The sequence below is a fragment of the Emys orbicularis genome, chromosome 1 (assembly GCF_028017835.1).
Source record: "Emys orbicularis isolate rEmyOrb1 chromosome 1, rEmyOrb1.hap1, whole genome shotgun sequence".
In the NCBI taxonomy this organism is placed as follows: Eukaryota; Metazoa; Chordata; order Testudines; family Emydidae; genus Emys; species Emys orbicularis.
This window is the reverse complement of record NC_088683.1, coordinates 108,545,280-108,573,106: the sequence shown is the minus strand read 5'-3', so window position 1 is coordinate 108,573,106 and position 27,827 is coordinate 108,545,280. Positions and strand designations below refer to the sequence as shown.

At 47.8% G+C, this 27,827-nt stretch overlaps 1 protein-coding gene across 1 annotated transcript in view; it reads left to right on the top strand.

Moving 5' to 3' along the window:
• DENND2A (DENN domain containing 2A) overlaps positions 1-25,856 on the top strand; it is a 50,371-nt gene extending 24,515 nt beyond the window's left edge. Inside the window, exons 9-19 of the mRNA XM_065407350.1 lie at positions 79-188; positions 468-537; positions 926-1,003; positions 1,579-1,719; positions 7,300-7,448; positions 19,095-19,272; positions 20,932-20,973; positions 22,554-22,671; positions 23,465-23,704; positions 24,891-24,977; positions 25,825-25,856. Coding sequence (XP_065263422.1) covers positions 79-188; positions 468-537; positions 926-1,003; positions 1,579-1,719; positions 7,300-7,448; positions 19,095-19,272; positions 20,932-20,973; positions 22,554-22,671; positions 23,465-23,704; positions 24,891-24,977; positions 25,825-25,856 — 1,245 coding nt within the window. The remainder of the gene's footprint in view (positions 1-78; positions 189-467; positions 538-925; positions 1,004-1,578; positions 1,720-7,299; positions 7,449-19,094; positions 19,273-20,931; positions 20,974-22,553; positions 22,672-23,464; positions 23,705-24,890; positions 24,978-25,824) is intronic.
• Positions 25,857-27,827: the final 1,971 nt, after the last annotated feature.

Below are 27,827 nucleotides of genomic sequence, written 5' to 3'. Positions count from 1 at the left end.
ATCACAGGACAAATATTTGAAGCCGTTCCATCCCCAGGTGACTAATTGAAAACATTCCCTCCTTCTCTTCTCCACTAGCTCGAGCGTTCCTTCAAATTCATGCGAGAGGCAGAGGATCAGTTGAAAGCCATTCCCCAGTTTTGCTTCCCCGATGCTAAAGACTGGGCGCCCATCTACCAATTTGCCAGGTAGGCAGGTGTTTTCCTCTCCCTCCCATGAGAACTGGGTTTGTACGTACAACTCACTTAGCCATGGGAGCTGTTAAGGCAAAGAGAGAGAAACCCAGTGGGGGCAGAGACACTCCTGGAGAGTCCAGAAGGGAACAGAACTGACAGCGTGAGAGGGGAAAGGTGGAAATATGAAAGGAGTAAAGTGTTCTCTGGGCAGTGGAGTCGGTGTGTGTACGGTGGTGTTTCCTAATGTGACAGGTTTTTTTCTTCTTCTGGTCTCTGTTCTCTATTCTGCAGTGAGACCTTCTCCTTTGTCCTGACTGGTGAGGATGGAAGTAGACGGTTTGGATATTGCAGAAGGCTACTGGTAACTATTCATTATTCTGTTACCTAAAAGGGTCCAAAGGGGAAACCCTCCTCTGTGGTGTTTGTATTGCTGGCACCAACTGGATGGGGGTGGGGGACTTGTGCTGTTCTATTCAGTGAAGAAGCAAAAGGCACAGCAGAGGAGACTCTCCAGCTTTCTGCTTCCCTGTGCTGCTCTGTTTAAGGTCCGTCTTCAGAATCCATCCCCTCACTCCAAAATACAGCCCCTCTTCGCGTTTCTCACAATTTCGCGATGAGAGCTTCTTCTGTTTCACCAGCCAGTTCCTGAGCGATCAGGCCCCGAGCAGCGCAGAGAATGCAATCGCTTGCTCTCTGTCTAGGTTGAACTAACTACCTTTTTTGGTGCGTTTGTGTTTCTCTCTTGAAAGCCCAGTGGGAAAGGGAAGCGTCTCCCTGAAGTTTACTGCATTGTGAGCCGCCTTGGATGCTTCAACCTCTTCTCTAAGGTGAGGGGGAAAGAGGGAGAGAACCTGCGCTGTGGGCAGTAATGAAGCTGAAAGCAAAATCAAGGCTAGAAGAATGAGGTTCAGTAAAGTGGAGGGCTCAGATTTACCTATCTCATAGAACTGGAAGGGACCTTGAAAGGTCATCGAGTCCAGTCCCCTGCCTTCCCTAGCAGGACCAAGTACTGTCCCTGACTTGAGAACCTGGAAGATGGCATTGGGAGGGGGAACACACACTAATTACATGAACTTTGCAAACAGACTATTAAAAATTAAATTACATAAAAATATGGATCAGCAAACATTGGCATGTTCCTTTAATAAAACGACCAAGAGAAAGGATGAAATCCTGGCTCCATTGAAGTCAGTGGGTTTTACTGTTGACTTCAGTGGAGCAAGGATTTCAGCCAAGGTTTCTACTCTAGTCTCTCTTGCTCACTCCATAGTATTATGATACTGCATATTTGGGCTCCACACACGCTGGGGTAAGGAGGGAAGGTTAATATTTTTATATTTTATTCTCTGTCTCCCTCTTGCCTCCTGTTTATACATCTGTGACTTGATGTTCTTTCTTCCAGATCTTGGACGAGGTTGAGAAAAGACGGGGGATTTCCCCTGCTTTGGTGCAGCCTCTCATGAGGAGTGTCATGGAAGCTCCTTTCCCTGCGCTGGGCCGGACCATCACCGTCAAGAATTTCCTACCAGGCTCAGGGACTGAAGTAAGGACAACACCAGAGCTGGAGGAGGATGGGATGATAGGACAGGCCATTCCAGCAAGCACCTGCTGGAATAATAAATCAGGCCTACACCTGTAGTGCAGGGCAGTGGGAATATGCAAATTCCTGTGAAGTGGAGGCTCGAGTTTAGAGTCAAAGGGATTGATTCTCAGTTCCGCTGTTCCTGAGGCAGGTGTCTTAAAAAATCCTTCATGCTCCCTGTATTCTGGGGCTGTTCAGGGCCACTAATGGCTCTAGTTCTCTGTGGTCTGCCTCTTCCCATGACTCAGCCCTCTAGCCAGGTCACTTTAAAGTCTCTGCCCTTCCGGAATATGAGAGTCCACAAAGAAACTGTCCACTGCCTTTCTAACAAGGTCTTCAGCCCCAAGTCTGGGCCTTGTTGTCCTCACACCCTTCTCTCAGGGTGTTCCACTCTCTTTATCCCCTTCTCAGGGGCCAGGATTTCTCAGGATTCTCCTCTGGTTCCCCTAATACAAATTCCAAACTAAAGGTATACTAACTAAAAAGTCAATTCCTGCCCTCCTTGGGCTTCATCTTTTATCCCTCTCTGCTGCTCTGGTCCTCCACTGAGCACTTCCTAGGACTCTTTCCATGGTAGAGTCCAAATCCTGCCCTTCTATCAGGGCTTACCACTGGAGCCTGCTCCACTCCCAGCGGCTGTTTTATCTCTCTTCTGGCTTCTGTCAGAGCTCTCTGTTTAGGAGAGGATCACAGGGCCAACTTCCTGGGCTTCTTCCTTGAGCCTCTTCACTCTGTAGTCCCAGAGAGTTACCGCAGACTCTCTCCCGGCAGCCCCCTCCTCCTTCTTCATCTTCTTGGGTTTTGTGGCACAGCAGAGTCACATTCTGTGTGTCTTACTGCCATGCACTGGGCTTTGGAGGTAGGTTATGATTTAAAGTCTGTCACCTTTCCCAGTATTCTTAAAGAATTGCAAAATAGCTTTTTTAATTGGGCCCCCATTTTCCTTGTATTCTGGACAGGAGTGGCAAAGAAAATATTCTTATTTATATGGAAAACTCAGAACCCTTAGTATATCTCCTTTCACTGGTACAGTTTTTACAATTCCATGAGAGATGATCCATCATTTGCTGGGCTGTACATGTTTCACATAGTCCATCCTTTTGTTTGTTTATTGGAAATAGGTTACTATTTCATCCACAAAGACCTGTTAACATTTTGAATAAAGCCATTTTGCTCTTAGAATCATAGAATCGTAGGACTGGAAGGGACCTCGAGAGATCATCTAGTACAGTCCCCTGCACTCATGGCAGGACTGAGAATGTTCATCTCAGGGTCTTGGACTATACCAACATTTTCAACTATTGGGCATAATTCACAGAATTTTTTCCCTTTTATTTCATGTGCTCATAGTTCTTGCCATTCCTTCCTTAGTTCGTTTTTGATTAAGTGCTTAAATTCCAGTTTGCTTAAGGGGATCTCTAGGTCAACTTGTTCGGCCTTAATAGCATTTTTTGTCTCTTTGTCTGCCAGTTCATTGCCAGCTAGCCCTACGTGTGCCGGGATCCATGCTATTATTATGGTCACATACAATTGTGCCAATTCAGCTGTTAGCAGCAATATTTCATTACATATGTGTCTGCTGTCAGACTTGCCATTATATAGTGTCTGCAACCCTGATAAGGAATCAGACAAGGTGGCCATGGCAGCTGGCCGCAAAGCTAGGGCCCAGGTTAGTGCCAGCAATATCCCTATTAGCTCAGCTGGAGATAAAGTTAGTGAGTCTTATGGCTTTCTTGAGTCTGAATGTGGGTGCCCAGAAAGCTAGTCCCACTCTACCCATTCCTTCCTCTGGAGCCATCAGTATGCATTTGACAATAGTGTCCCCACGTATCATAGATACATTGATTTACTATATCTTGTATATTAATCATTCTTCTCCTTTTGTTCATCATATAGTTCCATATCTATCTTGAGGAGGTGGTTCTCCAGAGATGGAGTATTTTCCCAGTGCTAGAGATTTTGGCCTCTTTTTTAAGCCTTTATTTTCACAGAGATCATTTATCTACTTCCTTACCCTACTTACTGAGGATTTTTGAGTTTTGTCCTACCTGCTCTCCACTTAATTCCCAACAATTAATATATATTAGCTTAGTATTATCTTCACTATTACCTAGTACTTTGGCCCTAAAGGCTAAATCTTGGAGCTTCATTCTGAGAGTGATAGGCATGCTCCAGCTGCTATTTGCATTACATACAGAGGCGAAGTAATGAAGGCACCGCATGCAATATGCAATGCCTGTGCTTGGATACAGTCTAGTTTTCTCAGATTTGTTTTCAATGCTGACCTAAAGGCCTAGCAGCCATACTTAATAATAGGTCTGATTAGGGTTCGCCGTTTTCTTAGTAAGTTGATTCTCCCTTTGCACTTATCTATAATGTTTTTGATATGGTCCTGTCACGGGGTTCACAACTCACTGCTAGGGGCGCCTCCTCCTGGCTGGTTTGGGGATTAGCTCTTTCGGCCTGGCGCCTCTTCTTATGGTTTCTCAGCCCGTCATCTCGCTCTGTCGCCCTGAGGCCCTTCTCCTGCTCCTCAGGAGCTGCAGCACCTCGTCTTCATGGCTTGCATCTCTGGCCAAGTCACAACAGTCCTCCCCTTCCGTGGTTCTATCACAGTCTTCCACAGTATCCCAGGCAGTCCTTAAGTCCACTGCCCTGGCTTAAGTAACTCCCTCAGTGATGGAGATAGGGCCCCTGGATGGATAGTCCCAGATGGTCCTCAAGATCACAGCCCAGATTGGGCCACTAATTCAGTGGCTGGTAGGGGAACCCAGGCCCACCCTGAGGTTCCAGTCCAGGGGCCCTATCTCTGGCAGCCAAGGTCTGTACTACCCCAAACCTTCCTACCTCTCTCTTGGACTACTTCCTACATTGCCTCTCCCAGGCTTTCATTCTCCACCCTTCTAGCCAAACCCTTTTCCTCTGGGTCTGCTAGACAAACCCTTCCTCTGGGGTCTAAATCTCTTTCTCTTCCTTGTCCCATGAAGAGTGACTGAAGCCCTCTTCCCGGCAGCACCCCCTTCTGCTACCAGCTTCCTGGTTTTATAGACGCCCGGCCTGTTCCTGCACAGGTGAGCTTCCCTTAATTACGGCTTTCCTCTCAGCTGAAATGTCCCCTGGTCTGCAGCCTAATTAATTGGCCCATCTGACTTATGTTAACCCCTTCGGGGCAAGTGGAGGAAGCACGCTCCATCACAGGTCCCTCCAGGTGAGCTTATTATCAGATATCACACCTAAGAATTTGTCCTTTTTCACTATATTTATCTGCTGGTCATATATTTATACAATTTCTGAATCTTCCATGTTGTGCAGATCATTCATTTAGTTTTGTTAGTGGAGAACTTGAAGCCCCACCTGTTTCCTCGTTCTGTACTCCCGCAAAGTGCATCGCTGATTCCTTTGGTGGCATGTCCGAGGTTTCTGCTTTAGGTCCCTATGGCCTGGTCACCAGCAAATCATGTGATGCCTATTCCTGCACTCGTTTCCTTTGGAAGGTCATTTATCATGATTTGAAAAAGGGCTGGACTAATGACAATCCCCTGTAGAGTTCAATATACAGTGGAAAAGGCTTTCCCTACCCGGACCCGCGTAGTTCTTTGTGTAGGAAATCCCTTGTCCGTTTGTATATTCTTCCTACAGTACCCAGGGTTGCCACTTTATATAATAGTCCCTCTCTCTGTAACTCATCACAGGTTTTTTCTATGTCCAGGAAGGTTACTCTCATGTATTCGTTCCTTCTCAAGCTTTTTTGTGCTTCTGTGTCTATTGGTGTCAGTTGCACCCCTGCTATCTGAACCCACATTATGTTCCATCTGTGAGCCTATTTCCTTCTGAGTGTGCTACTCATCTCTCCATCCCCAGTCTTTCCATGGTTTTGGCTAAACATGCTGTGAGCGCAATTGGTCTGTAGGCCTCAGGCCTAGAGTGCCTCTTGCTGGGTTTCTTCACCGAGGCACTAAGCACATGTTTCCAGTCCCTAGATATTTCCCCTTTTCTCCGTATGCTATTCTGTCATTTTAGTATTACACTCAGGCTTTCATCGCCTAGGTATTGGAGCACTTCAAAGCTTACTAGCCCCCTTCTGCTACAAGCTTCCTCTCTTTATGTTAGCCAGCCTGTTCCTGCCCAGTCCCGGGCTTCATGATCAGTTAAGCCTGGCTCTTTCTCCAGGTGTAGCCTGCTGTGTAAATTGCCCATTCAGGCACACATTAACCCATTCAGTGCCATGTGGGGTAGAGCCTGGCTTGGCCCTGAGGGTAAATTTAAGTGGCCTTAGGGTCTCTGGGAAACCCATATAGAATATCTGTAGTGGAGCATGCCCCAGCCATACCCTCGGACTGCTGCCTACACCAGAGAGCTTCACTGTACAGGGGTTATTCTTAGGGGGCTGTTTCTGCTAAGGCCCTTTAAGCTGCCACAACAGCACATGGGGCCTTAGCCTACCTGAGAACCAGGTCCAAAGTTGAGGGTGGGTCATGTGACGTACTGTGGAAGAATGGGCAAGGTGCTTTGAAGCTGGTTGCACCGGAGGAAAGATGGTCTAGTAGTTATGGAACTGGCCTGGGACATGGGTGACCTGGCTTGAATTCCCTGCTCTGTCACAAACTTCCTGTGTGAACTTGGGCGAGTCACTTTGTGCCTCAGTTCCCCCTCTGTAACACGGGGATGATAATACTGCCCTATCTCACAGGGGTGTTCTGAGGAGAAATACACTAATGGCAGTGAAGTGCTATGGTGAGGACTGTATGCATAGATAGAAGCAAAGGCAGTAGTCTATGTTGTAATTGCTACCAGAGTGGATAGTCTACAAGTTAGACCTTGCTCCCCTCTCCTTCCCGTCCAGATTCTCATAGTGAAAGTGATCCTGGCTGTTTGAACTGACTGAAGAATTAGAAACATCCCCTGCCTCCATCCTTCCCCCTGTACCCTGCAGAGTGCTTCCCAGAATCCATTCCTGATGGGAACAAAATTCCACTCTCTGGGACTGCCCTGTGTCAAAAGACTAAACATAAAAGTCTGCTTGGGCATCACACACATAGGGAGGGAGCTCCCTGTGCCTAATTCAGTGGGAGAATCTGCAATGGATTTCTGCACCCACCTGGAATGGACTCTGGATAGAGCCCCTGGGAGAGTGCAATCTGAACTGTTCCTGTGGCCTACTAGAATATAGGCCCTTGCCCAAACTGAACTCCAGGTTTTACTTGTTATTAGCCCTGTCTGCTGAACCTCATGTTGGGAGAACCTATCCATCTATGATAGCCAGCTGCTTCAGACCTCTTCACCATCACTGCTCAAGGGGGTGGGGAAAATATGATGGGAAGCCAGTGCTGGCCTTCAGCTTCATCTGCAGGCTTTCATTTGTGGGTCCTGTAGAAAGACTAAATCTCAAGGCTTGCCACTCACTAACATAAAGTCTCCTTTAGCTCCAGCAGCAATGCTGTTTCTTTTGGTTGAGAGGGTCCCTGGTTAAAGTCCTGGGGGAGTCTGGCCCCTTGCTTGTCAGTGCACTGATTGAGGCCATGTTTTGCTTCCTTCTGGCAGGTAATTGAGCTGCGGCGGCCTCTAGACTCGAGACTTGAGCATGTTGATTTTGAGTCCCTGTTCTCCTCTCTCAGCATCCGGCACCTGAGCCGAGTGTTTGCGTCCCTGCTTCTGGAGAGAAGAGTGATCTTTATAGCAGACAAACTCAGGTACCCACCTTTGCATCTTTCTCTTGTGTTCTTGTAAACCAAATGTTAGTTAAGGAGAGACTGAGAAGGGAGTACTGGCCCCTCTGTGTTGTTCTTTTGTTCTTCTCTGTTATTTCCCAGCAAGTACAGCCAATGCTCCCAAAGGGCAGGAGCTCTGACGAGGTGACACACCCTCTACTGGACATGCTGCGAGAAACCTCAGCCCAGCTCTGGAACTTGCAAAAACTGAGCTTCCTTTGGTGCACAAAGGAAACCAAGTTCCCTTTACTCAGAATCTCACCGAGGCAGAGCTCCTTGCAATAAGGAAGCAGAACCCCACCTATTGCTTGGGAAGGAAACAATGTTCCCTTCTCAGTCATGCTCTGGCACCCACAGGAACCAAGCCCAGGGGTAGGGGTGGGGGAGAGGAGAGAGGGAACTCAGTGTCTCTTAGCCCTTTCGCTGAGGTTCTCAGATTCTGTTGACTAATTTTTTAATATTGGTTCTTGAGGTTTGGGGTTTAAACTGATTCACTCCCACAAGTTCAGCACAGGGGTCCAGGTCTCTTTAAGATTTTATGCAGCTGGTGCCTGGCAGCCATCCAGCTCTTAAGCACTTGAGGATTCAGAGAGAAGAGTTCTCAAAGCTCGGTGACGGAAAAGCTACAGATGAGTAATGACACTTACGAGCGCGATCAGGTTTCAGCAGCGTACAATACCCCCAAGCTGTCTGTTTTCACAGATCCCAGCCAGCCGGGCTACAGCCCTGGGACTGGGGGAGGGAAGGCAAGTGGAGAGGCCCCTTTTATAGGGGAGCAAAGGAACAAGTCGCCCTGCAGGGGTACAGGGCAGAGCTCATACAAATTCATCACACCAATGGGGAGGCTGGGTGCATACAGGCTGCAGCTGGTAGCATACAGGCTGCAGTTCCCCACTTTTGCTCCTTTACTGCTGCTTTGGGTCAAGAAGGGGAGGATCTATTTGGTTACATTCGCTTGACATGTTACATATATAGATTTTTTTTCATATCCTCTTAAAAGTACATCAATATGCAAGGCATGAAAGCACTGACGCTGCCCTTAACCTGAGACAATCATATGTTTCCCATGTCTAAACTACACAAATAATTTTGGTAATCTTTATAATGATAAGGTTTTCTCTGGGAGGTTTTTCCTCCCATATAGGATAAGTGCAGCATTATGACTGGATTCATTAGGGACAGAGGCATAGATTAACCTTTACATGATGATAGCCAGTGAGAATATGTGATACCATGCAAGGATTTTATTGGTATAAATTTGGAATCAGCACATTGTTAGGCAGATCGTCCCCAATGAGTGCCAGTAAAACCCTTATATCATATTGCACCATCATGTGGCATATCCAGAATACGTGTGTGACAGAAAATATTGCAAAAATGTTTTCTATCAGTATTCTTCTGACAGTAAAGCCAGGTGCCTTAGTACTGAGTCCAACTGTCCAGGACTTGGAAAAAGAGAGAAAGTATTACAAACTGTAGAAGCCTCTAAAAATTATATACAATAGCTTTCCTATACATAAAGGTTTTAAGGTCCAGTATCTATGAATCTACAAGGGCTAGAATCAAGTACTATGTGCCGTGTTGCCATCACTCGTGATTTTATTGTGAATCTTGCGATATTTGGTATTTCTCTTAGAGCCCCAGCTCCTGGAGTCAGTTATTTCACGAGAATCTCAGCTTTCTTTTTTTACCATCAGCTTAAAATAAGTTTCTAACCCACATAGTTGTGGTGACGAGTTTGAAAACATGACCCAAGAGTACCTTAAAGGCTCAGAAACCAGAAGTCAAAGAAAATAACCCAAATGTAATATTAAAAACAAAAAATCCTTGATTTTTAAAGCCAATCTCATGATTTTTGAGACCTGACTCATGATTTTGGAACATTTGGCATTGGCAACACTGTAGTGTATCATAATGGGAAGCTGAGAATCTTTTCCATCCATTGATGGAAAGCTCCTGTTCCTATCAGTGATGGCTTTTGAGATATTGGACTTCAAATCTATCACTGATTCAAGGCTGACTGTCACTCGTCCTGGAACATGGGACAAGGAAATTGCCAAGTATTAAATAGTGTTTACTTTGGGAATGGGAATTGCACGTTATGGGCGAAAGAAAACAAACATTTATCTGGCAAATAGATTTAAAAAAAAAGTAGAAAGACAGCTGTTTGAAGCTGCTCAGGGGTTTGGAATGCTAGTAGGAGTCCAGGAGGGATGAATTAATGGTCAGAGTGCAGGTGAAGTGCGTGATAAATTGCATTTATCGCACACCACTCTAATTTATCATGTGAATGTCATCACTGTGTTTATCTGTATGTGTACTTGTTGTGAGGGTATGTATGTATATATTAATAGAGAGAGAGAGAGTGTGATACACACATAGTTTATTTATGTGTTTTAATTGCTACAAAATCTGAAGTCTCTGTGAAAGGAAGTGGAAAGGACTCTTGCCAAGTACTGTGTGAATTATTAAATGTTTTCAAGCTGAGCCAAAAACACATCTAACAAGTATAAAGCAAGTGAAATGTTTTTGTCTTTTCCATCTTTGGAATGAATATTGAATGTTTTTTTAAAAATCTGTCAATCCAAAGCTTGGCAGTGGACAAAGAGAGAATTTGGTTGTTAGTTTTATTCCCCCTGGCCATAGCAACAAGAGTAAACATTCCCTTTCAACCCAAAAAATGACTACCCCCAAAAATCGTTGCTCTATTGAGATAATCTTTCCCCAGCTTTGCTCAGGCCTGTACAGGCCTTCATGTGGGCATGGGAAAACACCAGTGTGACCGCGTACCCCATAAGGCTTTATGGGGGGGGTGTTTATAAATGTATGTATGATATAACTGAAATATGTTTTGTGCTGCCTGTGCCATGTAACATATCTCCGTAAAGGTTATGGTCTACTATATCTATTCATCCTTTGTACTTCTATACCATTTTCTACTTGAGGTTAAGAATATGGGCTGTATGCTTGCTTGATTTCTAAGTAAGCTTGGTGAGGCATTTGGTCAGCTTCTTTAGGAAGGAATTTGCCAGGTTAAGTACCTGATCAGGAAACACTTGGGGAACAATTCATGCTGCGAGTTACCACACTAACAGTCCTAGTTCTGCTGAAAAAATCATTTCCCAGCAACATGTCCGCGGGGATGTCCTCGAGCATCCCCACCAGTAAATCCCTTTCCATACCTTCCCATTCCACATGAACCTTAGCCAGGGGCACAGGGAACCTCTGCGGCCCCACCCCCTTAATGTGGGTCGTCTGCCCCGTCAGAACACTAGCATCTGGGACCACACTTGGTCGAACCAGAGAGAACTGAGCCGCCGTATCCCTCCATCCCAGACACTCCATGCCATCGATCTTGACAACCTTGATGTGTTCCCTGTCCGCTTCACTGGGCCCCATGTCCACCAAGCTGGTGTGATAAGAGGTGGGGGTGCCCTCTGGGGCCTCAGGGCTGAAGGCAACCGAGCTAACATGGGACAAGGGAGGTTTATTCTCCTTCAATTTGGGGCAGCTACTCCTCAGGTGCCCTGGGGAATTGCAGTGAAAGCACCGTCTGGGATCCCCTGCTTGTGCAGGAAATTTGGGACGAGTAACAGGAGAATGGGGGGGTGACTGCCCAGCCTCCTTTTTCCCAGACCCAGGGGTAAAACGGTGATTCTGCTTTCCCCCAACCTTATACCCCTCCACCAGTGGTTTATGTTTGATTGCAGCTTGTGCTTGTTCATAAGAGTCAGCATACTCAGCTAATTCACCCACTGCATTTACCTTTTTGTCCCACAAATACTGTTTTACCTCATCACTGCACATATTCAGGAAGTGTTCCTGAGTAACCAGATCACACATCCCTTCAAAGCTGGTAATGCCTCTCCCCCGCACCCATTTATCTACCAAATCTCTCATTTCATTGGCATAAGCCACATTACTTAATCCAGATCCCCTCTTAAGGCTCCTGAATTTAACCCTGTAGGTTTCAGGTGTAACCTGAAACTGTTTCAAAACCAGTTCCTTAAATTTACCATAGTTTGAAGCATCATCAATGGGCATCTTATTGAATATGTCCAGAGCTCTGCCAGACAATTTTGCTATCAATGTGGTCATCTTCTGATCTTCAGGGATGGCATGGAGGGTGCACAGTCTCTCAAAGGTGATGAAATATTCGGCGATATCGCTGGACTCGTCATACTGTGGACATAGTCGCTCCCATTTGTGGATTTTTGGGGAAGCGGAGCCAGCAGGGGGAGGGTTTTGTCTCCTCGACTCCATAACAGTCAGTTCATGTTTCTGGGCCTCCCTCTGGGCCTCCATAGCCCTCTCCTGGGCAGCTGCCTCTGCCTCCGCCCTCGCTGCCGCCGCTCGCTCCCTCGCTGCCTCCGCTCGCTCCCTCGCTGCCTCCACCTCCATAGCCCTCTCGTGGGCAGCTGTCTCTGCCTCTATAGCTCTCTTGTGGGCAGCTGTTTCTGCCTCCGCTCTCGCTGCCTCCGCCTCCATAGCTCTCTTGTGGGCAGCCTCTTCCCTTGCATGTTCTGCCTCCGCTCTCGCTGCTGCCCTCGCTGCCTCCGTCTCCATAGCTCTCTTGTGGGCAGCCTCTTCCCTTGCATGTTCTGCCTCCCTGGCACTAATTTCTAATTGTCTTAGTTCCAACTGTCTCTTATGTTCATTTTCTTTCTCTTTTGCTACCAGCCTGGCCAGCTTTAGTTTATTAGCAGCGTCACTAGTACTCATTGTCCTGCTTTCTTGTGCTGGGCCACAACCCCTCTGCAGTTCACTGAAACTGAGATGCACTTAGCTCAGGGGATTCTTAGTTAACCAAGACTTTCACAGTGCCCAGCGTTCAGCTTTTCTGGGCAATTTGTACCCTGTGCAGTTTTAGTTTCTTCTGATCTTCCGTCTTACTTATTTTGCTTCCTTTTCTGTCCCTACTTCCCTTTCCCGAAATAAGCAAACAGAAAATAACAAACCAGTAACCACTTTGTCTGTTCTCCAGCCACCACACTTAAAACTCACTTAAAATCACTACCAGTATCTCAAAGCAATCAGCTGTGCACAGATCCTGCCGACTACGCCACTGTGACGGGTTGGATCACAGAAACCCCCTTGGGAGCTGCCACCCAATGTGCAAAGACTACCCCTGCTCCTGTTTTCCCTGCCAGCTCAGGATTCCAGCACCCTGTCTCGCTGAGCCAGACACTCCAGTCTGCTCTAACAAAGACTCAGGGTCTGAATCACTTGTCCCAAAGCTGCAAGTTTACCTGAAAACCAGCTCACAGGAGTGTGCTTGTCTTTAGCACTCAGATGCCCAACTCCCAATGGGGTCTAAACCCAGATAAATTGGTTTTACCCTGCATAAAGCTTATGCAGGGCAAACTCATAAATTGTTCGCCCTCTATAACACTGATAGAGAGATATGCACAGTTGTTTGCTCCCCCAGGTATTAATACATACTCTGAGTAAATTACTAAATAAAAAGTGATTTTATTAAATACAGACAGTAGGATCTAAGTGGTTCAAAGTGGTAACAGACAGAACAAAGTAAGTCACAAGCAAAATAAAATAAAATGCGCAAATCTATGCCTAATCAAACTAAATACAGATAAGTTCCTCACCAGTTCCAGAATGCTCCCTTTTACAGGCTACTCTCCCTTTAGCCTGGGTCCAGCAATCTCTCACAACCCCTGTAGTCTGTCTTTTGTTTCAGTTTCTTTCAAGTATCCTGGGGGGGTAGAGAGGCTCCTTCTTTAGCCAGCTGAAGACCAAATGGAGGGGTCTCCCCCAGGCTTAAATAGGCTCTCTCTTGTGGGAGGAGACCCCCCTCCTCCCTCCTATGCAAAGTCCAGCTCCAAGATGGAGTTTTGGAGGCACCTGGGCAAGTCACCTGCCATTGTTCCCCAAGTGTTTCCTGATCAGGTACTTAACCTGGCAAATTCCTTCCTAAAGAAGCTGACCAAATGCCTCACCAAGCTTACTTAGAAATCAAGCAAGCATACAGCCCATATTCTTAACCTCAAGTAGAAAATGGTATAGAAGTACAAAGGATGAATAGATATAGTAGACCATAACCTTTACGGAGATATGTTACATGGCACAGGCAGCACAAAACATATTTCAGTTATATCATACATACATTTATAAACACCCCCCCATAAAGCCTTATGGGGTACGCGGTCACAACCAGTACTTAAGGTCTGCTATGTGACACAAATGGATTAGGCTATCTTTGTAGTGAGATTTTGTTTTCAAATCAAAGTGACAGTCCTGGACACTGAAGACCAAGATTTGCAAAAACAGATGTCTCAGAGTCAGACTCCTTAAGCCGAACCTAAATAGGTGGCCTGATTTCACCAAAGTGCTAAGAATGTGGCAGTTCCATTGGGCTGAGTGGAAGCTGCTGAGGACTCAGCACTTTAGAGATCAGAACACTTATCCAGGAGCCTAAATACGGATGTAGGAGCCTACCTTTAAGGTACCCATTTTTGAAAATCTTGGTCTAAAGTCCTGTGAGGGCCTGGATGTCACCCTGGTGCACCCCCTTATGGTCAGGCATGGCACTGTAGGTGCACCCCATCTCACGTCCCTTCAGCTGGGTTATAATCAAGTCTGACGGATCTTTTTAATCAAAGAGCACCCTCCTTGCAAGGGTCTCATTTATTAGTGACATTCACAAGCACAAGTAGCTCACTCAGGTATACCCAGGGATATTCGTTGCCTTGAGCTTAGTCCAGCTAGCCATCTCTGGCTCCTTCCTTCAGGAGACTCTTTATTCCTGTGCCTGAAAACAGCCTCTGGTCCAGCAACCCTTCTTGATTCATTCTCAGGGTTACCCCTTTTCAGTCCTTCCTTAAGCTGGAATCCCCAGCTCTCCTCCTGGGAACTGGGCTGTATGAGTTAATTTCACCCTTTCCCCTCACCTAGGAGCCTCACCAACTCTCCTCGCTGGAGCTGGGTGGGCTCTGTTAGGCAGATTTTGTGGTCCTCCCTAAGCAGGATTCCTTAGCTGTCCTCTCTGGAACGGAGTCATGGATTAGCCAGCTGTGGGACCTTTACCAGCTTCACCCCCAGCTGGACCAGCCTTTCCCTGCTGGTGTCGCCTACTGTCCACTCTGCTATGAGAAAGGAGGCAGCTTTTATGCTGTTCCCCTTCTTTCAGCTCATCCCAATTGGCTGGGGGAGAGGGGAGCCTTGCCCCTCTCTCTCTGCCAGGCTTCTGGCTCTGTGTCCTTAAAGAAACAGTAATGGGATTTCATCCCGAATGCTTTTTACTCCCGGGACCACTTCCTCTCTCTGCGTGTCTCCCAAGTCCCTGTATATATAATCAGGCCTTTCGCCCTCTTAAAGGGCCAAGCCATGTGATGGGGTGGGTTGACCATTAGGCACCACTGTTCTTAAAGGACAGATTACCCCGTCACAAGTCCTATAGATCCCTGCTGGGGACTGCAGCTGTGTCAACAACACTTCGGGGTCAATAGTATCAAAGGCAGATCTAAAAGAATCAGCATGGACACTTGATTTGGATCATCACCAGTAGGAGATGACAAACCAACAAGAGCAGCACATGCTCCATGCTATACCTAGGTCTAAAATCAGACTGATCAGGGCTCAGGCCGTCTGAGCACTCTGGAGTTGCTTTTCTCTCTTCTCCCTACCCTCAACCTGAAGGAGAAGATTAGAGAACAGATGATAACTGATAGGATTCCCAGCCTAGAGAGTATGTGCCTAAAAATCATTTCCACATGACATGCCGCTAATCTGCCACGCCAAAGGGAGGCATTGACAGTCTCCACAAATAGTGGACCCGTGTCTTCCTGCTAGATTTTAATAGTTCTAAAGGTTCCATTTTGCAGTTGAAAGGCTGAAGTTCCCTGAATGCATCCAGTACCACAGCGAGCAGGGCCGGCTCCAGGCACCAGACAAGAAAGCACGTGCCTGGGGCGGCACATTGTAAGGGGCGGCATTCTGGCCAATTTTGGGGCGGCCAGCCCAGCCCTGCAGAGACATGAACTAGCGATCCCCGCCACTCACCGTGCCGCTGGGCTCCCCGGGCCACGCCACTCCCCGTCGCCTGCGCCGGCCTCCCCCTCCCGTGCCGCTCTGAGCCTGGCCCGGCCGAGCCGCCTTTAAAGGAGCGACTGAGCCAGCACCTCCTGCAGCCCCCGGGGGCTCCGCCTGCCCGGCCAGGAGAGGCACCCCACGGGCGGAGGGCTGCCCACGGCCGGAGGGAGCGGGTGAGTGCCGCCCTTCACCCCCCTGCAAGCCGCCTTGACCGCCCTCCACGCGCTCCCTGCGGCTGCCTTTTTTTTTTTTTTTTTGCTTCCGCAGTCCGGCCGCCGTTTGTTTGTTTGTTTGTTTGTTTTGCCTGGGGCGGCAAAAAAGCTAGAGCCGGCCCTGACAGCAAGCCATATTGGCTGAAACTCAAGCAGAGGAGACTCCACATTTGTATTCTTCCCCACACCCCTACTCCCCAAAGCAACTTCTCTGCACTCCCGGATGCTGATGGATCTGAAGCTAAGCAATCTGATCCACAAAGTAGACTGAAAATTCCTCAATGGGAGAAATGTTCCACACTGAGAGCAGATGACCAGGATTAACCTGGGAGAGTTCTGGTGACCAGGATTTCAGAGATGCTATGGTAAAAGGGAAGGAAACCTTCTTTGCTTCCTGTACAGTCACAGCATACAACTAAAAAAAAAAATTGTCATAACTAATGCAACTGAGTCTGTGACTTCCACCAGCTGTCCTCCCAGGCATCTTCCCTCCCACTTCCGCTGTCACATGCCCTCTGTATTCCACTGTGACTTGCAAGCAGGGGAAGAGGGAATGGAGAGTCACTATAATGCCGGTAGAGGACAAAATGTTTTAATATCCCACTAGGCCCCAGGTAGAGTAATGTTTTGGCTGCCCAATGTTCTTCCTTAGAGCTGTCTGGAACCAGACCAATTAGTTTCATTAGTCACTAAGGCCAACCTTTCACATCAGTTCCTATCCCTGGATAGAGTTGCTGGCTGTGCCCTGAAAATGAAGGAGGCAGAGGTTGGTTCACGACAAAGATTTAACCTCTACTCTTGCCACCTGCATCCCAACTCAAAAAAAAAAAGAGCTCCAATGCTATCCTCAGAATAATCCCATAACATTACTGATAATTGGTGACAGTGCTTCCACACAAACGCTGCTAGTATTGCTGCAGGTTATAAAATTGGGGAGGTGAAAAATATGCTAGGAAATAAAGTAGGAGGAGGAGGAAACCCCTGCTTTTCAATCTCGGATAATGTTGGCCCCAAAATGTGTGAGGAAAAGCAACATCTCCTTAAAGGAGACAGTTTTAAAGGGACACAGTCAGGCTGATATTCACATGGCAGGCCTACTCTTGTTACAAGTTTGCTGTAAATGAATGCAATCCAAGAACGTTTATTTTTCATGTTGTTTGCCTTGTGCAATTGACAGGACTCTGTGGAGAGTCAGTATCACTAGCTGTGGTTGGTGCAGGCCCTGCAAAAGGGGACTTGCTGGTGAGAGCAGAAGCAAATTGCAAGTGGAGGTGAAGGGGCAGCAGGCGGGAATGTGCACAGAGAGCAAGAAGGGGGCAGGAACATGCTTTAGTGGTTAGGCTCCTGCACCCTTCTGAACATCAGCTGGGGAGTAGAGCCCTCTGCCCTTTTTTAAAAATCCAGGAGACGCTCCATCAGAAATGTCAATTTTTTTTTTTTTACAGTTGTCAGTTAGAAACAAATCAAGTTGACAGTGTCCCTTTAAGCAAGGAAATGAAAATCTGGGCCTCTTTTATAAAGAGAGACTCCCTCCATGTGGAAGTCCCTTGAAGTAATTCCCTAGTATATTCTCTTCACCGGTTAGAGTCACTGGTAAAGCCTAAAGAATAACAAAAACCTAGCGCTTATATAGCACTTTTCATCAGTAGATCTCAAAGCGCTTTACAAAGGAGGGCAGTACCACTATCCCCATGTTAAACTGAAGTGTTAAATGGATTCCTCTCTCTGCCCTAGGATCGGAATTCACTTATCCCCTGGCTGCCATGAACCTCTGTATAAACTGTTCAGAGCGCTTCTTCACCTGGTCATAGTGATGTCCCAACAACAGAAGTCACACTTTGCCAAATTGAATGTATCCAGTGAAAAGCAGCCAAAACCTGTAGCCCAACCATGATATTCTCCTAAGCCCACTCTGCTGTCATGCTGGAGGGACTCAAATTTACCAGACTTAATTGGAACAAAAAATCAGGCCTCTTACTTTCTGAGCGAGCACAAGACCACATCTACCAAACCCCCTTCTCTCTCTTTCATTACAAGTCAGCAACAGCTGCCAGGGCCACATTTCTCACTGTAAATTCCCCCCATGGAGTTTAATACAAGCCAGCTGTGAGTGCTTTCCTGGCCATGTGATTCCTTCAGGCCAGACTAGCCTTTCTCCCCTCCCCCATTCTTTCAAGAGCTGGATGCTAGTAAAACCGAAATGACGTTATGTACACAGCTTGTTATGGCGAGCCTCCCCATCCCCTGACATGCACAAACACTTCCAAAGCCAGAACAGATGAGTAACCAATGTCCCGCAGCGTGCTCTGCATAGCCCCGTGAAACTGACCGCACGCCCCACCCACCTCTCCTTCCAGCGCTTGGAAGAGTTCTCTGGCCAAACCTTCTTGGAAGTCGTCCGTGAAGGAACTTTCAGCAGAGTCACTGGTAGCATTTGAATGGGAAAAGCATGAACTATCCCAGCTCCTCAGGGTATGTCTGTACTGGAATCAGGAGGTGTGATTTCAGCACTGTAGGCATCTAGATAGATCAAAGCTAGCTGGAGTAACAATAGCAGTGTAGCTGCGGCAGCATGGCATGGCTGGTCACTCGCGCGTGTGCTCCAGGTCCTGGATGGGGTTGCACTCAGGAGGCTAGCCGATGCCACTGTCCGGCTGCCACGGTTACCCTGCTCTTGTTACCGAAGCTGGTTTTGATCCAGCTAGATAAAGGCAACTCGAGTATGTCTACCCCGTATACAATCACACCTCCCAATTGCAGTGTAGACATACTTGCAATCTAGTCCCTCCCCACCATCCTCTTGGGTCAGCCTGGCCTTTTGAGGCCCTGTCTTGAGCAGGACCTGTATGGTAGTATAGTATTTTGTCCTGGTTTCTATTGAGTATTTAGTCTGTTTTCTCTGAACAGTTCGTTATATGTGCATTGATACCCTTTTCCCCTGCAGCCTTGTTCTTCGCTGAGGTGTATGCCCAGTGTCAGAAAGAGATGTTGTTGTTAATTTAAAAGAGTGTCACTGGGCTGGGAGAGAATTAAGCATCAGGACAAGCAGTGCCTTCAATACTGTATCTCTGTTCTCTAAAGAAAGCAAAGTTGCACAGTTAGCCACTTCTGTGTGTCCTTGCCAGGCATGCACTGGAGGCAATGGGAAACTGCCCCTTGTTATGTGACAGAGGAATAGTTTTCAGTAATCCTGACCCATTCCATGTGTCTTTAGACCAGGAAATAAAGATTGGGGACAAGAGTTTTGAAAATGACTAGTGACTGTGGGTGCCCAACTTGAGACACCTGAAAGGGGCCTGATTTTCAGCAAGTGCTCAGTGCTCACCCTCTGCCTTGCCTCTACTGCTGTGTGCTTTGTGTTGTCTTCTAGCACCTTGTCGAAGTGTTGTCATGCCATGGTGGCTCTCTTCTACCCCTTCACCTGGCAGCACACCTACATCCCCGTGTTGCCGCCTTCCATGATTGACATTGTGTGCTCACCAACCCCATTCCTGATTGGCCTGCTCACCAGCTCACTGCCCCGCCTCAAGGAGCTACCGGTGGAAGAGGTGAGCCATGAACTAAGATGAAATTGTTGTATTTAAAAGCCACAGGCGTTGGCTGCACTGTGTTGTCTTCTCACCCAGAAGGGTTTGCCTCTTAGATTGTGTCACTGTTTTAAGGCAGGGTGGCATTGTAACTACCTGTGGCTGCAGAAACACAGCTATCCCAGTTGTCAGTGAACTGCATCGTGAATAGAACCCGTAACCTTTGGCTCCAAGACACACACGCTGCTACCTAGTGAGCAGGGACTTTGCTGCAATTGGTAGGGGGAACTGATATAATGACCTTCATTTTTCCTTCCTGTCCCACAGGGAGTTGGGAGAAGGGCTCCAGTGGTGATTTTGCTGGTGGGGTTTATTATTACAAGTTTTGTTATAGTTATAGTGCTACCAGGACAGTGCATGTGGAGAGTCAATTGCTGAGTCTGTCATGTATGAATTGTTCTTTTTAGAGATTGTCCAGGGCCTGGGACGGTTGTAGTTAGTACAGACACCTGTCTGACTGGCTGTATCAATCTGTTGTCTCTTGTCTTATACTTATCCCTAGCCTCTGCTTGCCAGTAGCTGGGAATGAGCAACAGGGGATGGATCACTTGATGATTACCTGTTCTGTTCATTCCCTCTGGGGCACCTGACATTGGCCACTGTTGGAAGACAGGATATTGGGCTAGATGGACCCTTGGTCGGACCCAGTATGTCCGTTCTTATGTTCTTATGTAGATTACAAGCTCTTTGGAGCAGGGACTGTGTTTTAGTTCTGTTTGTACAGCACTTAGCACAATGCGATCTGGTCTGTGACTAGGGCTTCTAGGTGCTCCCACATTACAAATAAATAATAATTATAAGCAGGCCTGTAAATAAATGACTAACTCTGAACAGGACTGATGAGTGGTGTGCAAGGGCAAACGCACACACACACACAGCGTGACAGGTCGTAACATTTTTCAGCCGTGCATCCAAAGTGTTCCTAGACTCCAGTGCAGGAAAAACCTTTGGTGGGCTACAACCTTCTGCCCGTCAGTGGCACTGATGGTGGTGAGGTGTTAAGGGAAATAATCTTTTAAAGACAAGCTTATATCAGAGACCCTGTTTTCCTCCCCACTTCACACCTGCTCTATAACTACCAACACTGTTCATACAGAGCTGATCTTTGCAGAGTCATACTAAGCAATTACTTCCAATATTCCTGTGGCAACGAGTCCCACAGATTACATATGATGTGTTTAATTTTTTTTTTTTAAATTGCATTGCTTTGTTTTCTGTGATAGAATAAATACTAAATAGGAGTTCATGATAAATCCCCATATTATTTTGGTCACTCACTCATCATTGGCTGTGTAAAATAGCCTGTGGCTTCTTTATAAAGCTTTTCGCTTAGACAATAGATCTGATTGTGTTCTAGTCTAAGGGTTTGGGATGTGTAGGGGAGAGGCGAAGGCAGGAGGGTTAGGGAAGGCCAGCTTCTTTCAGTTCAAGCTGTCATTTTGTAGCTTGTGGCGAAGTGGTCAGAAAACCACAACAGGGACCCTGCTTTTGACCAGTGTTTTATATCTCCTCCTGCTGCTGTGGTTCTGTGAGAGGGGAGGAGTTTTCCTGGAGAACCAGGAAGGCTTGGGATAATCTCTGGTAACAGGAAATAACAATTCCCAATTCTCTCTTTGGTAGGTCCTTGTGGTTGACCTCGTTAATAACCGGTTCCTCAGACAGGTGAGTAGAGCTGTCCCATATGGGGCTTTTTTCTCCCACTTCCTCCCTCTCCTTGCCTTGACTTGTATTTGCTTATTCTGCTTGGCTGGCTGGGCCAGGAGCACCTGCCTTGACCCAGACTGGGAGGCAGGATTTGATGGCAGGTGCTGTTTAATAGTAATGTCACAGTTCTTTGTGCTTAGGTAGCACCTTAAAGAATCTCAAAGCACTTTACAAACATTAAACCCTCCATAATCCATGCAAAGTAGAGAAGCATTATCCCCTTTTAACAGATGGGAAACTGAGGCACGAGGCCTGCAGAAGTGTGTTGTCCAAAGTCACAGAGTGAGTCACAGGCAAAGCTGGGAATTGACCCGAGTCTCGACACTGTCCTTTGCTCTAAGCACTGGTCAGCACTACCTTCTAGGGTAATATCTGCGCCTTCCAGTGAAGAATGGTTTTAGTAGATCTTTCAGTTTCTGTCTTCATCGGTCCCTCTCATGTTCCTCTCTGTCTAGTCCTTGCATTACCAGACCATAGTGGGAAGACAATAAATGAGAATCTGGCCATCAGTTTGCAGACAAATACACCTCTTCTGATTCCCTTTGACCTGGAGCAGAGGAGCATGAATTTTGGGGTGTCCTGGAACATATTCCTAGACCTGGAAGCCAGGGATTGATTATCAGGTGGTTTTGTTTGTTTTCTAACCAGAATCCAACTCCTCTGAATCACAGCCACAACCCACAGAGTTCAGGCTAGGGCAGGAAATCAAGCGTCTGGTTAAGACATTGGACTGGTCCAGGAGCGCTGGGTTCAACTCCCATCTCTGCCACAGACTCCTTGTGAGACCTTGGGCAAGTTTCTTAGTCTCTCGGGGCCACAGTTCCCCATCTGTAAGTGGGGATAATAGCACTGCCCTCCCTCACAGGGGTGATATGAGGACAACGGCTGTTTCTTATCTTTCAATACAGTTTTCGTATGTCAGCTGCTCTGGCTATACAGCCCTCTTCCAGTGGCTTAGAGCGTGGCAAACCCCTCCCTTCTGACTCCCAACTCTGTTACTGCCCAATCCGTCTGTGGTGTCTCTGTGCCTCTCCCGCTGCTCCCTGCATGTCACTGTATGGGGCCGGGAGAGGGGTGGGGGTGAAAATCACTTAGCCATATGCAGGTTTTAGCCTAGCTGCTGTGCCTGCCTAGCTGCTTGCTGGCATTGTTTGGCTGACTCCCGCTCCTGATATTATCAGAGCAACACCTTACCTCCAGCAAGGCAGTGGGGTCAGGGCTGGGAGACAGGTGACATGATCTCAGATTGAACAACTGAAACGAAAGGTTACAAATCCGTCCAATGCGAGGTGGTAGCTGGGGGTGAGACACCCACTTTAGTGCGTATAGAAGGGATGGACAGTCCCGAACAGAAGGCACTAGATAAGCGCCGAGTATTGTTATTATTGCTCTCCCGGTCTCATAACAGATAACCTTCCATGCCCTTGCCCCATCTCTCCCGGACTCCACGCGAGCTAGCTGAGGAGAAATGCAGGTTCCCGGAGCCAGCACAAGCCCCACCCTGAGAAGGTCCCTGAGTGTGTGCTTGTGTTTTCTAGATGGAGGACGAGGACTCCATCCTGCCTCGGAAGCTGCAGGCGGCGCTAGAGCACATCCTGGAGCAGAGGAATGAGCTGGCTAGCGACAAGGAGGAGGGCTCTCTGAATGGCAGACACGGTACAGCCTGTCTGCTCGTTTTCATCGGGTGGGCCCGGCCCGGCGGCCCTTCAGTCACTTCCCCAAAAGGGGCAGTTTTCATCCCCTGGCCCAAGTTTGAATGGAAGATGCAGTTCAATGGCTAGAACTAGCTGGGCTTTGCTAAACTCTCCAGCGCGCTGGTGACCTTTGCTATGTGACTGACTTCCATGGGGTCTCCTTCAGCCTCTGCCCCATACGTCCTGCCTACACACACACACCTTATCCACAGCCAGACTCCTCCTAGCCAAGGAAGTTGCTTTGGTGTCAGTCCTGGGAGTGAAGCCTTCCCCTCCTGCCGGGCAGAGCCTGCGGCCTCCACAGCACCCCCATCCTGGGCAGGGGTGAATCGGCAAAGTGAGATAAGGCCTCCTGCTTAGCCGCTGGACTCAAACAGCACCTTGGAGTGGAGGTTGATGGGGGGCCACACTGAGGTTCTGCACCTTGTGCATGTGCCACACTGGATCACCTGCCAGGGGCCTGCAGCCTACGTAGTGCTCCTGGGAGCAGTGGCAGCCCACTCCCAGCTTTCTAGTGGAAAGTACATGTTGAGGTGTTCTCTCTCCACAGCTGCTTCTCACTCTCAGACCCGTGCAGGGCACAGTTCCTAAAGAGGCCAGCAGGGCTGGTAAGGTGGTGTGGAACCAAAGCCAGGAATGCAACTTCAAAGTAAACCAGGGTGTGACCCTTCCCGCCTAGTGCATCCTCACAGTTCCACCACCAGCACCACCGTCACCTCACGGCTTTCTCTGCTTCTCCCCCACCTCTTCCTTAGAGTCCAGCCCCTTGAACGAAGTGGTGTCTGAAGCCTTTGTTCGTTTCTTTGTGGAGATCATGGGCCACTACTCCCTGTTCCTGACCCCCAGCGAGCGAGAGGAGCGGACCCTACAGCGGGAGGCCTTCCGCAAGTCTGTCTCCTCCAAGAGCCTTCGACGCTTCCTGGAGGTCTTCATGGAAACCCAGATGTTTGGGGGATTCATTCAGGAACAGGAGCTGCGGAAACAGGGGGTCAAAGGTTAGGGGCTCTTCTTCTTATTCCAGCTAGGCTTGTGGAATCTTTGTCATCAGTCCCCTGGGAGTGGTGGGTGAGCAGCCAGCTTCGTCCCCTGGAGCAGCACTGGCTGTAGCTCTGGGGTGAGGCCATGATGACCATGTGTTTTTGAAAGATTGCAGTGATCCCATCCCTCTTTGAGAGAGGTGTGGCCTGAGTATAGACCCAGGCGCCAATAACTCCTGGGTTCCATTCCTAGCCTCTATCTCTGGTCTTGGATAAGTCACTTAAATGCTCTCTGCCTCAGTTTCCCTATCTGTAAAGCTGGGGGAACTATTACTTACATCACAGGAGTATTGTGAGGCTTAGTTCATGTTTGCAAAGTGTTTTGAAGTGATGAGTTTATTAATGAATGCTGGGAAATAGCAGCAGTTTAGAGGTGCTTCTCTTAGCTTGTGAGCACCTTCTCATGATGTGTTAAGCAACATAACTAGTTTCTGTCACATGTGGTTCCTCTTCTGTTCTATGTTGAGTTTTTGTCAGGGATGCTACAGAACTAGCATTAGCTCCAGTGTATTGATGTATAATGTATTTACTATCATAATGCCTCCTTCTGGGGATAGACATTTGAGAGAAGGGTGTTGAGGAGCTCTTAACTACTGTCCCGTGGCCTCTAAGGTTCCACTGATTTGAGGGGCCTGTCTCATCCAAACGGCTGGTCAGTGCTGGTTGAGCAAGCTCCTCAAAAGATCTAATGACTGGTGGACATTGGAAACGGCAGAGGGATCAAAGAGCTTTTCCTAGATGGTGAAAATGTGGCCCCCAAATGTTAATTCCTCAAATGGCTCCACATTCTACTATCAGCTCACTCCCTGTCAGAGAGATCAAGAGAATTCTCTTAAAAAGATTCCTCCATTCCCTCCACAAAGCAAAGATGCTCAGTCTGGCTAGTCATGCCTGCATGAGGAAGCAGTGTGGCCTAGTGGATAGAGCACTGAACTGTGGCTCTGGAGACCAGGTCTGCCACTGGCCTGCTGGGTAATCTGGGGCAAGTCAATGTCTGCTCTGTGAGCTGCAATTTCCTCCTCTGTAAAATGGGGATAGTGGTACTCATCTCCTTAGTAAAGTGCTTCTAGCTCTACTAATGAAGAGGTAGGTATTATTGTTATATATTTGGAACCAAAAGGATTGTGGGTCTTTTTTGCCGCAGGTCTGTTTGAGGTACGTGCCCAGGAGTACCTGGAAACGCTCCCCAGTGGAGAGCAGAGTGGAGTCAATAAATTCCTGAAAGGACTCGGTAAGATGCCAGAGCAACCATTGACTTTTCACGGTGGTTGTGTTGCATGTTACTCTTAACACCAGTTCAGTGATTTGGCAACAAAGATGCTATTTTAGGTAGCTCCACTCTCCCGAGGGTTGAATCTGCTTTCCCCCAGGGCCTTCAGTCAGTGGTCAGGGTTGGGCCACGTATTAACGCACACGTATGTCAGTGGCACTGGGAGCTGCATTGCCGAGGCGGGGGTGGGGTGTGTGTGTCAAAGTTTGGACCCTGAGCTCATTACCTGACTACCAAAGGAGGAAGGCTGGTCTTGTGGGCTAAGGCACTGGGATGGACTGGATCCCCACATGGGCAAGTGAGCTAATCCCCCTGTGCTTCAGCCCCTCTCTGCTGAGGTGAGGATGAGGAGATTACCTCCCAGCAGTGTTGTGAAGATAAATCTATTAACAGCTGTAAGGCGCTCCGCTATTGCAGTAGTGCAGGCCATGTAAGTACCTAGGGGGACAGAGAGAAAGAGGGCTGGAAGTCCTTTGAAAGCACAACTTTTAACTCCTGCCTAAGGGGGAAGGAGGGAGAAGGCCGTATCTTGTGTCCCTTTCAAATCGCCCCTGTCTGGCTGACACATGCAGTGCTATTGTGCCTAGCTCCAGCAGGAGCCAATTCCTTCCTTAGGGGGAGGGAGGGAAAGAGAACTTGCTCTTGAACAAGACCTAGCATTGCTGAGGAGGGGGGGGGTAATTCCGAGGCAGCAGCTCCCCCTCAGTCCTTGCTCCAGTTGGCTCTGGGGGTGAGAGATGGAGCTCAGACTTTCTCCACTGTATATGTCGCTATGTAACGGCTGTTTTCCTCACTTCATCTCCATCAGGTAGCAAAATGAAATTCCTCCACAAGAAATAAGAGTCACGAGCACCATCGTTCCATGGAATAGAAGGATTTTACAATTCAGCTAGGGTGACCAGATAGCAAATGTGAAAAATCGGGACGGGGTGGGGGGTAATAGGCGCCTATATAAGAAAAAGCCCTGAATATCGGGACTGTCCCTATAAAATCAGGACATCTGGTCACCCTAAATTCAGCAGAAACAAAATGAACTGTTACCAACCATTCCCACTTAGCCTGCTCCCAAGGGGGTGACAGCCCTGGATGCTGAGCTCTGGAGGCAGAAAGGCCAGGGTTTGCTCTTGTGTGAAAGTGGCCCCATGAGATGAACAGATGGCGGTAGAGCAGCCTGGAGAGGTCTCTGGACTCCTACAGTAACATGCACTGGACCAAGCACTCTAAACTCTGCAGTAGCATTTTGCAGACCTCCAAATGGATTTGATTTCTTAGTTATTATACTTTTGTTCTATTTATATTGGGGTTAGGAAAAATATTAACCATTGACACATGCCCTGCCTCCTTTCCGAGTGGCACTGTTGGGTGTGATAATGGAGACTGGGGGGAAAGGGTCGTATTACCCAGGACTGAGAACGAAGGAGGACAGAAGGAGAGAAATAGAGGAAACATATGAAAATAGGTCTTGACAAAAACAAGGACGCTGAGGACTGCAGGGATGCTGAAGGACATGGGCAGGTTGTGCTTACGAATGAGGAAAGGAGGTGGAGGGGGAACCACTAAACCTACTGAGAACTTGATATGCCAGCCAACTAATCGACCGCTATGCTCTGCAAGGCAGCTGTGTCACAGGCCTCATGGAGAGGTCTTTCCTTGTATTGTCTAAGTTGAGAACCTTACACAATGTAATTAAAAGTGAGTGGCGTAAAAAGAAAATGAGTTGGGAATTATTGCTGAGAATTATAGATTTTTTTTTTTAACCCGCTGCTTCATTTATAGATATTTTTTTTAGCCTTCTAGGCTGACTGCGAAGAGCTACAAAAGGATCTCGCAAAACTGGGTGACTGGGCAACAAAATGGCAGATGAAAGTTAATGTTGATAAATGCAAAGTAATGCACATTGGAAAACATAATCCTAACTATACATATACAATGATGGGGTCTAAATTAGCTGTTACCACTCAAGCAGGGCCGTCCTTACCCATACTCAAAGTACGCAGCTGCATAGGGCACCAGGAAATTTGGGGCACCAAATTTCCTGGTGCCCTGCGCAGCTGCATGCTGCTCCAGCCCCTGCTCTGCCTCTTCCCCAGGGCCCCTGCCCCTGCTCCACCCCAGCCCTGCCTCTGGGCAGGAATGGTGTCCCTAGCCTCTGTTTGCCAGAAGCTGGGATTGGGTGACAGGGCATGGATCACTTGATGATAACCTGTCTGTTCATTCCCTTTGGGGCACCTGCCATTGGCCACTGTCAGAGGACAGGATACTGGGCTTGATGGACCTTTGGTCTGACCCAGTATGGCCGTTCTTATGTTCTTCTGCCTCATTTTGTATGTGGGTCAACAGGGCCATCTAGTGGTCAAATCGAATAGTTGTTTATCCACGCACCCACCCACCCACACACTGATGCTCAAGCACTCTTTCTGTTACAACTCTCTTATGTCTCTCACTTTCATATAACGCCCACCAAAGAGCTCTCCAACATGAGCCCTGCCCAGCGTCCAACCCTTAGAAACAGGCTTCCAGAAGTTCAAGTGGGTTTCCCTTTTCCAGACCCCAACTTTGACTGGGGATCAGCTCAGGCACAAAATATGGCAGCTCAGCCAAAGCTAAAACCCTTCTGCTCTGACAAGACATGCAGTGTCTGTTGTAGTTAGCTTGTGATGCTGATGAATTCCTGAATGGTTCTTGCATTTTACATGGGATCTGACTGCCATGTTCTGTGGAAAGTTACCATTTTTAATGTGGGTGATTAATTATGAAGTGTTACACAGTGTTTGATTGGCAGTGGTGGCATGCCAGGACATGGCTGATGGC